Source organism: Callionymus lyra, chromosome 19 (genome assembly GCF_982586985.1).
Source record: "Callionymus lyra chromosome 19, fCalLyr1.hap1.1, whole genome shotgun sequence".
Classification (NCBI taxonomy): domain Eukaryota; kingdom Metazoa; phylum Chordata; class Actinopteri; order Syngnathiformes; family Callionymidae; genus Callionymus; species Callionymus lyra.
This window is the reverse complement of record NC_141836.1, coordinates 9,093,202-9,107,618: the sequence shown is the minus strand read 5'-3', so window position 1 is coordinate 9,107,618 and position 14,417 is coordinate 9,093,202. Positions and strand designations below refer to the sequence as shown.

The 14,417-nt window shown below is 39.3% G+C and overlaps 1 protein-coding gene across 1 annotated transcript; it reads right to left on the bottom strand.

The window, feature by feature from the left end:
* Positions 1-1,308: 1,308 nt before the first annotated feature.
* Positions 1,309-13,806, bottom strand: abcd1 (ATP binding cassette subfamily D member 1). Its single transcript, XM_087780943.1, has 18 exons — positions 13,744-13,806; positions 11,944-12,179; positions 11,801-11,883; positions 11,593-11,732; positions 11,338-11,525; positions 10,153-10,327; positions 9,899-10,089; positions 9,095-9,275; positions 8,888-9,030; positions 8,681-8,831; positions 7,797-7,891; positions 5,438-5,583; positions 5,203-5,348; positions 5,059-5,143; positions 4,221-4,346; positions 2,917-3,004; positions 2,374-2,516; positions 1,309-1,619 (listed from the first exon to the last, which is right to left on the bottom strand). The coding sequence occupies exons 2-17, from the start codon at positions 12,070-12,072 to the stop codon at positions 2,406-2,408; spliced, it is 2,178 nt and encodes a 725-aa protein (XP_087637069.1). The 5' UTR covers positions 12,073-12,179; positions 13,744-13,806; the 3' UTR covers positions 1,309-1,619; positions 2,374-2,405.
* Between the last annotated feature and the right edge of the window lie 611 nt (positions 13,807-14,417).

The window sequence follows — 14,417 nt, the reverse complement described above, 5'->3', positions numbered from 1 at the left end:
TCTATTAATTATCTATCATTTCACGCTCCACATTTCACTTGTGTTTACTCTCTGATGAATAATTCCTCTTCATTTCCCCGCCGCCTGCTCATTGAAGTGGCAGCAGAAAGTTAGAGGACACGAGAGGAAGGTCAAAGCCTGTCAGAAGCTCACCTGGGCCACCGAAGCCGCCGCCGCTGCCTGGTGGTTTTTTCCAGACGACGCCGATTTAATATTTCATGATTGCTTTGAACACAAGCTCTCAAATGAGCCGTTTTCAGTGGTAAAAAAAGAAAAAAACATTCTTAAAATTCTCTGTGAAGTTGTATCTCTTCTGATTTAGCAGCACAAATAGAGGATCAGGAAAAAAAAGGGTATGTTTTAAAAAAAAAAAGGGAAGGTAAAGAGATGTGTCTTCAGCTGGGATTTGGCTCCGAGTCTTTCATTTACAATTCAATATTTTTACAGTCTGAGCCCAAAAAAAAGTGTGCGTTTGAATTCACATCATTATAAAAATGAGGAAGAAACATTTCACAAAAGTGTTGTTTTGTAGTTAAGTCATGTGTCGGTATGACACAGTGACGACAAATCCCTACAGGTGAATTTTTATCGCCTCTACACGACAGAAACCATCCTGTTCTTTTCCACGTCCGTCCCAGCAGCGTCACATGGAGCGAGGAAGGAAACCACCAGACCGCGGGTGTCGGACGAAAAAGGGGGCGGAGCTGGACGACTGGGTATTTTGAAATTCCTAATGTAACTGTGACCCGACGGCACGTCAACGGATAAGCATTTGAAAATGAATGGATCTCAAAATAACACTCTCTGTGGTGATCATGACCTCTGACCTCATCATCCGAGTGTTGGTCACCTCAGCCGAGGAGGTCGTTTCAGTTGTTTGTTTGTAAACAAACATAACTCCCCGAAAAAAATGTGTTAATTATTTTTCATAACATTTTCTTGACTTTACTTGTATGGCCTCTCACCTGTGCTGCTCACGCTGGCATCTACATACAAACACATTTGTTTTTGGGTCTCCTGGGTCACCTTGACCCTGAGGTTAAAGTGACTCTGGTGACAAAATATTGAATTGTTCATTAATGAAAACATTTTTAGAGATTCTAGATGCTTTCAAGTGACTTCGAAAAATATAAACATGATCTAAAATCATGAAAGTAGTTTAATTGATTGACTGTAAGCTGTTTACAAAATGAAATGGGGGAGGTATGTGCTTTCTAAGTGCTTTTTGAACACCTCCAGCATTTTGAATACATTTTCCTCGGGTCTAATTTCTCGCTCATATTTTTGGACAAACTCCCAAGATTCAACTTGATTGTACATTTTTTAATGACCCTACTTTTATAAGCAAAAATACACAAGTTTTAGAATCAAGTGTGGGTTTTTTTTTTTTTTTTTGCAAAAAAAAAAAAAAGGTGAAATTAAAGGACACCTTCATCTTCCTCATCTTCACAGTCTAATAATTATTAAATTATCCATCATCTCGTTAGTCGACCATACTGACATATTTCATTAAAATATCTGGACAAAGAAAACAACAAACAAAAACCATCGTGTTTTCTTTAAAAAGACGTGGTCCTCCTGCTTCCAGCGTGACCTTTGACCTTAACCTGGGGGCAGTGCTGGAGGAGAAAGAGAAATGATCAGGATCAGGTGTGTGAAGCAAAAACAGGGGGTTATTGAAATTAAATTCTTAAAATGTTCTTTCACCATTTTTTTTGTCCTTACAAATAACCATTTAATTGAATTATATCTTTTTAACTTTTTATTAATAATTTCACCTTTTTGGGAAAATAACAGAAATACCTTGATTATGAAAAAATTAAACATCATTTACATCATATTTTTGTATGTATTTATGATTTTATGTGTTGACTTTAATTGAGAAATAAATGTAATAAAATGTAATCTATACTTTTCATCTGAATTATTGGTTTAATATCTTTATCTTATTATTATTATTATTATTATTTCAATTTTATGTCTTTCTTCTTTGATTTCTTCTCGTATTTTTTCAAAACATTTTTTTGTAGTATAAAGACGGAATGAACCCCCACCCTTGGCTACAGTGTTTGCACTGGTGTGTGGCTGTGGAAGAAGTAGTCGAATACATCAGTGATGTGTACTTAAGTAAATGTAATGAGGTAGAACAAGTCGGTGGGATCGGTCATGTGACGCACGGAGACAATATCGAGGTGTTTACAAAATGGCTGCCGGATTTATTTAACTGCTACTCTCTGTGGCGTCAGGTCAGTTTTGAACTAACGTAGGGTTGGACGTGACAAATGGTGTCAGAAGTAGGATGCTTGTTCAAGTCCCAAACAATGAGGCATCTTTCCCGGAGACACCAGGTATAGTCGAGACCATGTGACCCACCTATATTCCCGGGAATCTCTCCGGGGCGCGGCTCAGGCGGACGTCTCACTCCCGCCCTCTCCCAGGAGGACGCACAGCTCCGACAGCCGCTGCTGCATCTTGGGAATTCCTGACAACTGGTTCTCTAACCTCTGTTTCTCCTCCTGCAACACACACAAGACGAGCACACGCAGAAACGTTACCATGGTTACCGCAGCCTCTGCAGGTCGGAGGTCAGCTTCGGCGCTCCCCGCCCCGGGCGAATTTGATTTTTCTAAAAAAGTGCGAGGAAAACGAAGATTCTACGAGCAGGAACTCTCGTCAACTTCCTTCGCGAGCGTGAGACTAACAGATGATGCGGTGACCCCTGGAGGGTGAGATGCCGAGCGCGTCCGGGCGTCGTATAAATGGTGGATTTATTAAGACGCTGGCTTGTGTAGGTGTGAGGAGCGCCGCGAGTCCAGAGGTGTAAATCAGACTAAGGATTTTAACATGTCTGGAGAGTCAGAGGTGGATCTGCCAGGAGAGTTAATGGAGCGAGAGAGAGGAGGAGGCGGCGCAGACCTGCAGGGACAGACGAGTGGAGGCGTCTAGTGGTTCAAACTTCCATCCTCCTTCTCCGTCGAACTGCAGCAAGTGAGAGTGGTACTTCCTGTTTGGGAAGAAACACACAAAAGGAATCATGTAAGAGGTCCAAGCTCGTCGTGTTTTGGGGAGATTTTTAAGTTGCAGCTGTTCTGGTTTAATTGGCAGAAAAAGGAAAATGTAAAAATTACCTTAAAAAAAACTTTTTTTTAATTATTTTATTTGACCATCAAACCTTCTAGAATAAAATATTTCAATAAAACAGGTACGCATTTTGGTTACTCTTATTTTACATATAAATCTACATATTATATACATTTGTTTACTCTTAGGAATGTTACAATGTCTTTTGTAAAAGACATGACTTTCTGAATTTACCAGATTATTTTGATGTGTTTAATCTCTTTATAAAGATGAATAATTGCAGTACAATGTTCATTTTTAAAGTTTCATTAAAATCTTAACAAGATTCAGCACTTTTTAAATGACCAGAAATTCCAATAGTATAAATACATATAAAGTACTTATTTTTATGATGGAAAAACTAGATTCATTCATTAATTTCTATGTCACTTAATCCCTTATAGGACGGGGGGGCTGGAGGCTATCACAGTTTCGTAGGGTGAGAGGCAGGGGACACCCTGGACAGGACACCAGTCTGTCGCAGGGCACACAAAGACAGACAACCATTCACACACACACTCATATCTACGGACAATTTCACGAAGTTCCCAATTAACCTCTGGATGTTTTTCGACTGTGGGAGGAAACCGGAGTTCCCAGAGTAAACACAGGGAGAACAAACTCCACAGAGAAAGGTCACATGTTGGTTCCCCCCCGACCTGGAAGTGAACCGGCAACCTTCTGTGAGAAGATCGTGTAATTCACTAAAAACTAGAGAGCTCTTAATATTTGTTTTTGATGCTGCTTTCCAGCTGTTTAAAATATCCATAATTCATCTGGAGTCTTAAAAAAACGGACGCACATGAAAGTAAATTCAATAGAAGATGAGTAAGAAGATGCACTTTGAGTTGGTGTTGAAGACGGAAAATCAATGTGACGGTGAACTTGCGCTACAGTCGTTATATTTGACCTTGAATATTATGTTTCCCTCCGTTTTGGAAACATCTCAATGAGTCATCGCGTTCGTCAGTTAGTCCATCACGGCTCTGAATTAGCATCACAGCCCCATTTTAACATGAGCGACATCATTGTCATGATGGTGTTAGACTTCCCACGTATACTCGTCACAGTCGGACAAACAATGTACAGGAGAGACTGACCACAGGGAGGGGCGGTGGGTGATTGATAGCAGTGATATTCCAGCATCTTTTGCAGCGATAAAGATCTGACCCTCCACGTCGATGCTCACGGCGCTCGTGCACTCGTCTAACAGTGCGTATCTGGGTCTGCGAGAAAGAAAAGAAATCTTTATTAACCACAAAGATTAGGGGTGTGTATTGGGAAAAAATCTGGTCATATGACACAAAGGGCAACTATAGGATATATTGTGATACTGTAGGAACAAGGATATATTTGTAGTATTGTCGAGTACTTGACTCAACAGTGAATTTATAGACCACATGACTCTTGACGAAGTCGTAACTGCTTTCATTGGTTTTGAAAAACCAAAATATGTCCAAACATCAGCTTTAAGAGGTACTGGAGTCAACTGTATCCTCTCGTCCTCAGTGCAAGATCTCATTTCATTGTTCCTTTCGACTGGTAGGACGTAATGACTGCTGCCATCCAGTGGCCAGAAGTTTTGTTACAACACAAAAGTAAACAAATTCTGTGAATAGTTGCATGTTAATTGTAGTTTAGGAAAAAATCTGAATCAAAATAAGTCCAAAAATCAATTTAAAAGCTGCTGGAGTCAACTGCATCCTCTCGTCCTCAGTCATGGCTGCGATTTCATTGATCCTTTAGCTGGAGGACGTAATACATGCTTCCATCTAGAGGCCGGAAGTTTAATTGCAACACAAACTTGTGAATATTTGCATAATAATTGTAAATACTAAAAATATATATTTATATTATACACATTGTATTGAAGTATAAACCATGAAAGAACTTAAATAGAAATAATATTTTCTCACACCACTAATCCAAACCTCTCACCGGTGGTAGAACATGCGAGCCATCCCCATCCTCTGCTTCTCTCCTCCGGATAAAACGTCCTTCCAGTCGCTGACCGACTCCCAGCCTAGTCAAGACAAGACCAGTCAAGGACGGGTTCTCCTTCAGGTCCTCCACATGACCCACCTCTCTCCCGGTCCAGGATGTAGAGCAGATGGACGGTACGCAGAATCTTCTCCAGGTCTGTGTCTTTGACTCCCTTCAGCACCATTTGGTCCACCGAGTCCGGGTAGATGACCTGGTCCCTGAGAGTCCCTTCGGACATGTAAGGCCTGGGGGTGGACAGCGGTACTGCATTAATACTTCAGCACCACGGCTGTTCGAGGAGAGCCCGAGGCGCACTCGTGTACCACATCAATACCTCTGAGGGATGTAGAACATGTTCTCCGGCTCCGGACGATTGAGGACTCCTCCGTAGACGGGCCACAGGCCGCTCAGGATCCGGAACAGGGAGCTCTTTCCACAGCCGTTTGGACCCGTGATCAGAACGTTCATGCCGTCCTCCACCTGAGACCACACAACAGGACGACTCAAGCCTCCATGGAGGAAAGTTTGATACATCGATCTCATACATAACAGGTGTCAAGACCAGGCCCTGGAGACCAATTTGTCCTGCAGACTTTTTCTTTCTTTTTCTTATTCAGTTCTTAACAAAAGCACAAAAAAAGAATAACAGGAACTTGAGAAAAAAAATGGTTCAATAAAACTAAAGAGAAAAAAGACAACCTCCAGAGAGTGAATTAAAGAGATTCCCACTCATCGCTGTGTAAAGGTTTTAATTAGTGTTTATGCTCTTCTCTACTGTGTTGCACATTTATATTGCTTATTGTTTCATTTGTCATGTTGTTGTTTTTGCACTACTACTATATATTTACATGTTATTATATTAAATGATATTATATATCTATTGTTATTGTGTTATTATCATGTTATGTTTATTATGCAATGTTGAGCTATTATCATTGTTAATGCTATTATTGTGTTATTATTCTTGTTATTTTTACCGTTATTGTGTTATTATTAGGTTATTTGATTATAAATATAAACATGTTATTTATTTTATTAATTTTCAATTGTATTGTGTTATTATTATTACATTATTATGAATATGATGTTAATATTTTTTAATTTAATTGCACTTTACATTTAACCCAATATAGTTTAATCTTTTTCTACTTCTGTTTCTACTGTGAACTTGCTGGCGACCAGTCAAACTTCCATATTGTAGGACGAATAAATGATTCTAATCTTATCAATTTGACATATTGTCAAAGAGTCACAATTGATGAACTCGGTGAAAGTATCCTACGACTCATTATAGGCGGCTTTAAAGATAAATGTAAATACAAAAAGTTGTTAAAACCAATCATTGAAAAACTAAATTCCTTCAGTAAACATTGATATCAGACATTGTCCACCTTCTAATTCATATCTGACTCGCTTTCTAACTCATTAAACAATCCATACTTGCTTTTACAACACCGATTGTGATGTCTCACTCCCTCTCAGTGAACCCATCACTTCCTCTTTAGCTGTGTGAACAAGCAGATTTTTTGGCCGGCATGATCTTATGCTTACTAAAACTGTCGCAGTCGAATCTGCTCCTACTGCGGAGGCTCTTGGGCCAATGAGCGTTAAGCTCTTTCAGAAAGTGTATTTATTAGATATGATGAAGCTTTAAAAAGATGATCAGACGGATCTTCTCTTATAACACGTACGACCTTCAGCAAAGGTTTTCCCTTCGATTGGCCTCTTTATCGACATCCCCCTCACAGATCAGATCCATCTTTGTTGTTTGTCTGTGTTCATCTCCTGAACCTCCAACATCAGCCGCTCCTTCAAAACCATGGAACAATGCACTTCCACCCCCTCAGGTCCGTCACATGTCTCCACTCGGACCCCTCATCTTTCTCCGGGTGAGTCATCAGAGATGGACACAAAGTCCTTCACTGTGAAGCGAGGACTTGTGTCCGGACCAACTGTTGATGCTGGACACGGATGAAAGTGCAGGGACGGGGAGGGGGTCACGACAACAGCCGGAGTATTAAGCAGTCGCCGGCCGTTAAGACAAGACGAGAAGATCCACTCGACATTATTTATGACGAGAACTTCAAAGCGCAGTCGCTTCAAAACTCCTGACAAACACAGCGGCGCGCCGGAGAGAAAATGTCAAGAGAAGAATCGGCTAATGAGTCGACGAGAGGTTCGGGGAGTGACGCCGCAGACGAGAACCAGCGCCGACCACAACTAAGCCCTTTTTTAACGGTTGCATAAAAGCGGATGTTGACAAAGGTGGAGACTGTGTGGACAGAAGGAGCGCCTGGCACTGCACTGAAGCTTGGCGCTGCCAGTCTACTACTGAGATGCAGCGATCTCTTTGAACCAGAGTCCATTCCTTAACATGGCGAGAGATATTCAGTGAGGGAGAGAGATCTAAAAATTGACCAGTGCTCTATCTAGAGCATTGAGGGGCTACAATAATAACAATTATTCTGGGTTTATATTCTGTGAAGAGTTGCCAAGTTAACCTTCCTAGAACTCTGGCACACATCTGTGTAACACTAAACCAAATAGGACATTAAATCTGTCCCTACACCCCCGTATCCTCCCCCATCTACTTCAAACTGCAGCTGTTGCCCCCCCCTCTCTATGATACCCCCACACCAGACACACCCTCAGTCACCGTCCAAGCCGAGGGGCTACACGTGAGTGTGTGTTACCTCGATGTTGAGACTGGACACCACCACGTCTCCGGTCGGAGTGATGATTGGCAGGTCCTCGCAGCGGATCCCCTTCTCCATGCTGATCACGCGACCTGCAGGCAAGCCAGAAACGATATACCTCATAGAGTACAAGCTGGAAATTCTTAACAAAAAATATGAATACAGTTCACCTGAATAAAATTTCTGTAACATAGTTCAGCAAAAACAGCTTTTGTTTTTCATTTCAAATATAAATAACTTGTTGTTGTTATAATGTTATATTTTACATTGCAAAATCAAATTCCTTATCATTTTTTTTAATTAAAAAATAATCAGCAGCTATTAGATAACGATTTTAATCATGACATAATGGAAACATTTTGTTTGTCGTTTAACGTGTAGCGTAACGAGGTGTGTTAGCACCACCTGCTGGTTGGTATGACAAACTGCATCATAAGTATTAAAATTTTTAAGGTAAGGAATGTGATAAAAACGGTTAAAGTAGGAATAAAAAAAAATGCAATTTAGGAATAGAATATGTTAACTTACTACTTCTCATATCTGGAACCCTCTGTCAAGGGTTCGTACATCTTAAGGCAAGTTAAATTCAAGTATTTTTAAGTTACTTTAAGATCAACTGAACAATCAACCAATATGTATAAATGAAATAAATACTAATTATTAATACAAGCATGATTTCAAAATACTCGTTGACCCAAATACCACATTACCACCTGGTAATTTTCAGCCATGAAGAAACACCTGTAATGTTTTTAAATTAATAAATAAACGTCACCTTACTTATGATGTGTTCACATTTTTTAATACTTTTCAAAATGTGATATAAGACATTTTTATGCCGATTAAGTTTAGATTAATGGATTAAATGACTCGTATCTCACCTCTCTTCTGCAGCAGTCCACTGACCCTCAGCGCATGCTCATCCGCTTCACCTTCCTGCAGCTGTGACCTTTTGTAAATCCCTCCTTTCACGTCCTCGAACACGTCGAACATCTCGGACACTCTGGAGGTGTAACCGGCCAACTCCGTCACCTGCACAGGAGAAGGTTCACGACCCGCACGCGAGCACCAGAGACCGTAGAACCGACCTCCTTGTACGAACTCATGATCCTCTCCACGGCGTCGGCGGCGGAGTTCAGAAGGTTCCTGGCGGTGGTGAACGCCTGCGTTCTCTCACTCACCAGATCTTCTTCCTTCATATCCATGGCGGCGAGTTTGACCTCATCGGTGTCTTTATGACATCACAGGGGGTAAGAGTGACATCACAAGCATCGCGAGGACGAGTGTCTGGATACCATGTCGGGAGAATCCGGTGGCGGTGATGATCGGCACGGCCACCATCACCAGCCCGGCCGCGCTCCACACGTACTTCATCAGGAACTGTTCCAACATCACGAACCACAGACGCTTCAGGAGGATGTTGTGGATGTGAGAGGACAGAGAGGAGTAGCTCTTCTGCAGGAGGGACATCTCCACCTGCCAATCAAACAGTCGGATGAGTAACTTGATTCGGGAAGCAGTCGATTCATTATTTCTGGGACCAGACGGCAAAAGCAAAAAACTAAATTTTAAATAAATTATTCCCTGATAATATACATACAACCTTTACTGACAATTTTATATTTATTTTTAGTTTCATAAATACTTTCCAGGAAGAATATAAATGTTTTTTCTAACCGTTCGTTGAGCAAAACATTTAGATATGATGATCTTTATGTTTCAATGTATTTTGAGGGAGAATTTTTCACAATTTTAGAAAATGATTCAATGTTATGTCTTTTAAGTAATAAAGGGAAGTTAAGATGCATCCAAATAAGGGAGGAAACAACATTTCTTAAAATGTAAGATCATGTTTTAAAAGCATTAATCTTTTTAATTTGATTGTTAATAGTATAAATATGAATAAATATTGAGAAAAATACAAAATAATTTAGGTAATTATAGAAAAACGTTGTATATTATTAAATGTAAGTTCCTGCGTTTAAGCTGCAGTCTTTTTTGTCATCCTTTAATCAGCAGAACACAAAAACAAAAAAACAAAAAGTGCTGGGCTATATAGATCAGGCCACTAGAGGGCAGGTGTGCAGGGCGAGGATCACCTTGTGTCCCCCATAGAAGGCAATCTCCTCTGAGTTGTTGATTATGCGCGAGTGCAGGAACCTCAGGTCTCCCTTACGTCTGGCTTCCTCCGCCACCAGAGAGCCAAACCGAGGGGAGCAGCAGCGGAGGACCTGGGCCGTCAGCGCCACCACCAGGCCGGCAATAACGGAAGGCCATGTCGTGTTTGCGCCTGAATAAACGTAGAAGAATGAGAAGCCTTGACGGGAGGAGTAGAGTTGGATAGAAAACTGACCTTTAGAGTGGGCGGTCCTGAGCAAAGTGTAACAGGTGACCACGACGTCCAGGACCGGTTTGGTCAGGTTGGAGTACAGGTGAGCGACGGAGGCCGAGAACATCACGATGTCTTCGGTGAGAGACTGGTCTGGATTGTTCAGACGTCCGTCCATGTTACTGACCCTGTAGTACGTCTGAGACACGTCATGACACGAGTCAGCAAGAGTTAGCACGAGAACATATATAAATAGAATAAATTCTATATGAAAAATAATACCTGGGTCAACATAAAGTAGAATATTGATATTTTTATTATTTAATTTTCGTGCATTATTTAGCTGAATTATTTATTTTTTATATGCCCACTTCAAGTTCCTTATTTTAGTTTATTATATGCTACTCATCTCTTTTTATCTTATTTCATTATATTACATTTATTCTATTTTATAAGGAAACTAAAACGCCACAATAAATTCTTGTGTAGTTTTTACAATACTGGCAATAAACTTTGGTTCTGATTCTTAAAGGGATCTATGCCTGATTGGGATTATTTTTATTTAAAATTTTAGTTTGAGACTGTATTTATGTGGCCCTCATGAGGTTACAGATCATTCATTAATGTTTATAATGGCTTACGATTAACAATCCAACTCATTAAAGACCTTCATTTTTCAGATTATTTAGCTTTGTTTTATGATTTCATGGAATAAATACACTTGAGAAATTCTTTCTTCTCATAAAATATTGAATAATAAATGATTTTCTTTATTTTAAGGATATCTAAAAAATATACGAAATTTAAAACTAATTAAAAATTTATAAAAATTAAAATTATATGTTATATTGTCCTGTATATTATTCTTTTTTATTTAATTTTAAGTTTTACCATAACATTTTCAGATTATTAAGATTTGTTTTATGATTTCATGGCATAAATACACTTGAGATATTCTTTCTTCTTACAAAATATTGAATATTAAAGGATTTTCTTTATTTTAAGGATACCTAAAAAATATACAAAACTTAAAACTAATTAAAAATGTATTAAAATTATACTCATATTTTATATTGTCCTGTATATTATTCTTTTTTATTTAATTTTAAATTTTACCATCACATTAAAGCTACTTTTATTCGTCCCCTCGCTCTTGGTGTCGTGACGGCCCCTCACAACAATAAGGCCCCCTGAGGAAACAAGTCTCACCTGATTGGTGAAGTACAGCTGGTAGGCATGGTTCACCAGCCTGGTCCTGAAGTTCAGAGAGAGCTGTCCCTCCAGGAAGCGGATGGCACTGTTGATGAACGTGGCAGGAACCGACACCAGCAGCCATTTGGCCAGCTGCATCATGAACGCCTGCGGGTTCTTCTGGACGATGCACTTGACGATGGCGCCTGAACGAGAAGAACCGCTGATGAAAAAAAAACATCTTCTTTGCAAGGATGTTTTAAAGACACCAACCGTCCAGAGATGCCACATAGATGGACAAGAAGGTTCTGGACATGAGCGTGAGGGAGTGCAGGGCCAAGAGCGCCACCTCCCGACATAGTAACCGAGGAAACAGCAGCTTCAATAACCGGGTCAGTTGGACAGCAAAATCTCTGAGGACGAACACAAAACAATCTTCAGGTGTTACATCACCGTGAACACGTCTTTAGACTCAACAAACCTTCTGTTATGCTTCTTCTTGTCCAAAGAGTTTATAGAACCACCTGGTTTGTCGGCTCCGCTCAACTGTTTTTTAACTCCTCCCTGGATAAAACCAAAACAAATATGACCTCTGACGATCGTGGACGGCTCTTCTCGTGTTACCTGTCTCTTCCTCCACAGGTAGATGGACAGCTTCCTCAGGGCGTACGCCGAGGCGAGGGCGACCGCTAGCTTCTGGAGTCGAGACCTTCTCCTCAGCTGGGCCAGCAGCTGGAGGTGGACGAGCTGCATGTTTTTAACGCCGACTCTCGCTGATCCCAGGACGGTTATGGCCACTCAAGACCGATCGCGTGACCGCTCACTTGTTCATGGTGAAGCGTGGTCACCGGGCTGCTGATCTGGAGACGAGACGGCAAATTCAAACGCTTTGTTTAATAGCAGGAAAGATGGATAAGATAAATCTCCTCAAAACTCAACAGCAATCTCCGTTGGAAACTGGGTGTAAAACACTTTTTAAATTTAAAGATAATACCTTTCACACACACGCTTAAAGATGAAAACAACAAACAGTGAAGCAGCTCATGTTGATGTCAATTCCTTAATATTAAAAATATGTTTGCTTGTTTATCTGTTAAGAGGTTCTCGATTTTGTGCCGCACTGGTTGACGATGAAGTCAATTTAAACTCAAGTTAAGCCACCGCTTGTTTTTGTTTGGGCACCCCTGGATTAAAGGCAAGTTCAACTCATATTTTAAATTAAAGGACAAACTTAAGAACAAACAAAACAATTGAATAAGACAAAAAATACATTAATAAGTAAGTAAGCAAGTAAGCTTACAGACTATTTTACACATAATACACAGTGCCTCGTTCATCTTCTACTCAACTCGTAAATAAATAAAATAAAATATATAGTAAGTAAGTAAGTAAGTAATTTGTATTATTTTCCAGACCAGGGACACAAAGCGCTTAAACAATCAAAACAATACTCAATAAAATCTATACTTTAAAGGTCAAGATAATACTGACAAAAACACAGGAGTTCCAGAAGACTTATGAAACCAACATACAATCATGCTTATAACGTTTTTAATTTTGTTAACTAGATTCACGACATTTTAATACCAACTATTTTTAGATTCATGGACTTTCATCCACTCCAGTGTGTTCTATGAAAACACAACTCAAGTCTGTAGTTACAGCGTCATGACAAAAACTCCACAGACAAGACTCTTATTGTGTGGCAAGTTAGATCTGTATTTGGCACACCTTTTAATTCCTCCATCCAAAACTATTTGGTTGGAAATGTAACAATAACAAAAAAGCAGTATGACCTGACAGATCAGTGTGGCTGGATATAATCCCTTTTGTTCAACTCCATAACATCCTCGTGACTATTCTGGAGTTTAGTGTTTTTTTTTTAACTCTTTAAGCGACGACTTTTTACTTTCTAGTTACGTCACTTTTACACACTTGTAGTACTTTGCTGCTTGTTCAGTACAAATTTATTTTTTATTCCATTACTTTAATGATTTTCTTTATTTAAGTTGGAATTAAATTCCTGGTACTTTTCTACGGGGAAGTTACGTCAAACACGTCGACCTGTTAGCTTCGCACACATCGCTAGCTTAACTATATTCCACGCAAACAGTGAGTTAGATCTGGTTTAAACATATTATTTGTTTTTATTCAAGACGTGACGTTGAGTCGAAGGTGTCATGCTCTGACCTGGACCATGAAAGCCAGGCCGGCTGATAGCGGAAGGATGCTAAAGCTAATGGCTAACGTGTTGTTTTTTATTTTTTTTAACGCGAATGTTTCCGGTTGTGACGCTGTCAGCGGATGAACAGAGAGTCCAGAGCAAGGTCACGCTTAACTAAAATGTCTAATTCGATCCCGAAGACAACTTTTGGTGAACTTTTCCAAAAGTTTCACGGACAAGATCAAAGTAAAGTTGTTTACCTGAGGAGAGGAGAGACGTCCCACGTCGTGTTAGCCACGCCCACTTCCGTCCTTCCCCTCTGGAGGCCCCTGGATGTCCTTGTGTGAGATTAGAAAGTTGTTGTTTGACTCTTTTGTTGAGTATATCTGAGTGTTATGTATGTTTAACTTCCCCTTTGATGGTCGGGTCTAGTTCTGAATAAACACACAACACATACAATTATTTTTTGATAACATTGTTCTATTTTTGATTGTGTTTTTGGGTGTCCTTTGAATTGAAATTGAAGATTTTAGTGTCCGATTTAAGGAGTTGATAAATTATGAAGGTAGTTTTATGTCTTTATTATTCAATGAAAAAAAAATCAAAAGTTTATTTAATTAAAAGAATATATATTTTATTTTATATATTTATATATTTTCAATCAACGCAAAAGTTTCTTCAATTTAAAAAAACATTTTTTAATTCAAAATAGTTGCTTCATTCATATAAACATGTTTGGTATCAACTTTAATATACATATATATATATATTTCAATTTAAAAAAGGTTATTTGTTAAAAAAATGTTTTTTGAATTTAGAAAGTTTAATAAAAAATTATTATTATTTTTATTCCTGACAAAAGTTTTTGATAACATTTTTACATTTTCATTAATAGTTTCTTTAATAAGACAAAATGTATTTAAATAAAAATAAG

What these genes read in the sequence shown, in the direction of transcription:
- abcd1 (XM_087780943.1), bottom strand. Translation starts at nt 12,072, where the DNA reads ATGCAGCTCGTCCACCTCCAGCTGCTGGCCCAGCTGAGGAGAAGGTCT. An exon ending in CACCGGATTCTCCCGACATG is followed by an intron (nt 9,031 to 9,094) that starts GTATCCAGACAC and finishes GATGTCATAAAG; the next exon opens with ACACCGATGAGGTCAAACTC. An exon ending in ATGTTCTACATCCCTCAGAG is followed by an intron (nt 5,349 to 5,437) that starts GTATTGATGTGG and finishes GTCCACCCCCAG; the next exon opens with GCCTTACATGTCCGAAGGGA.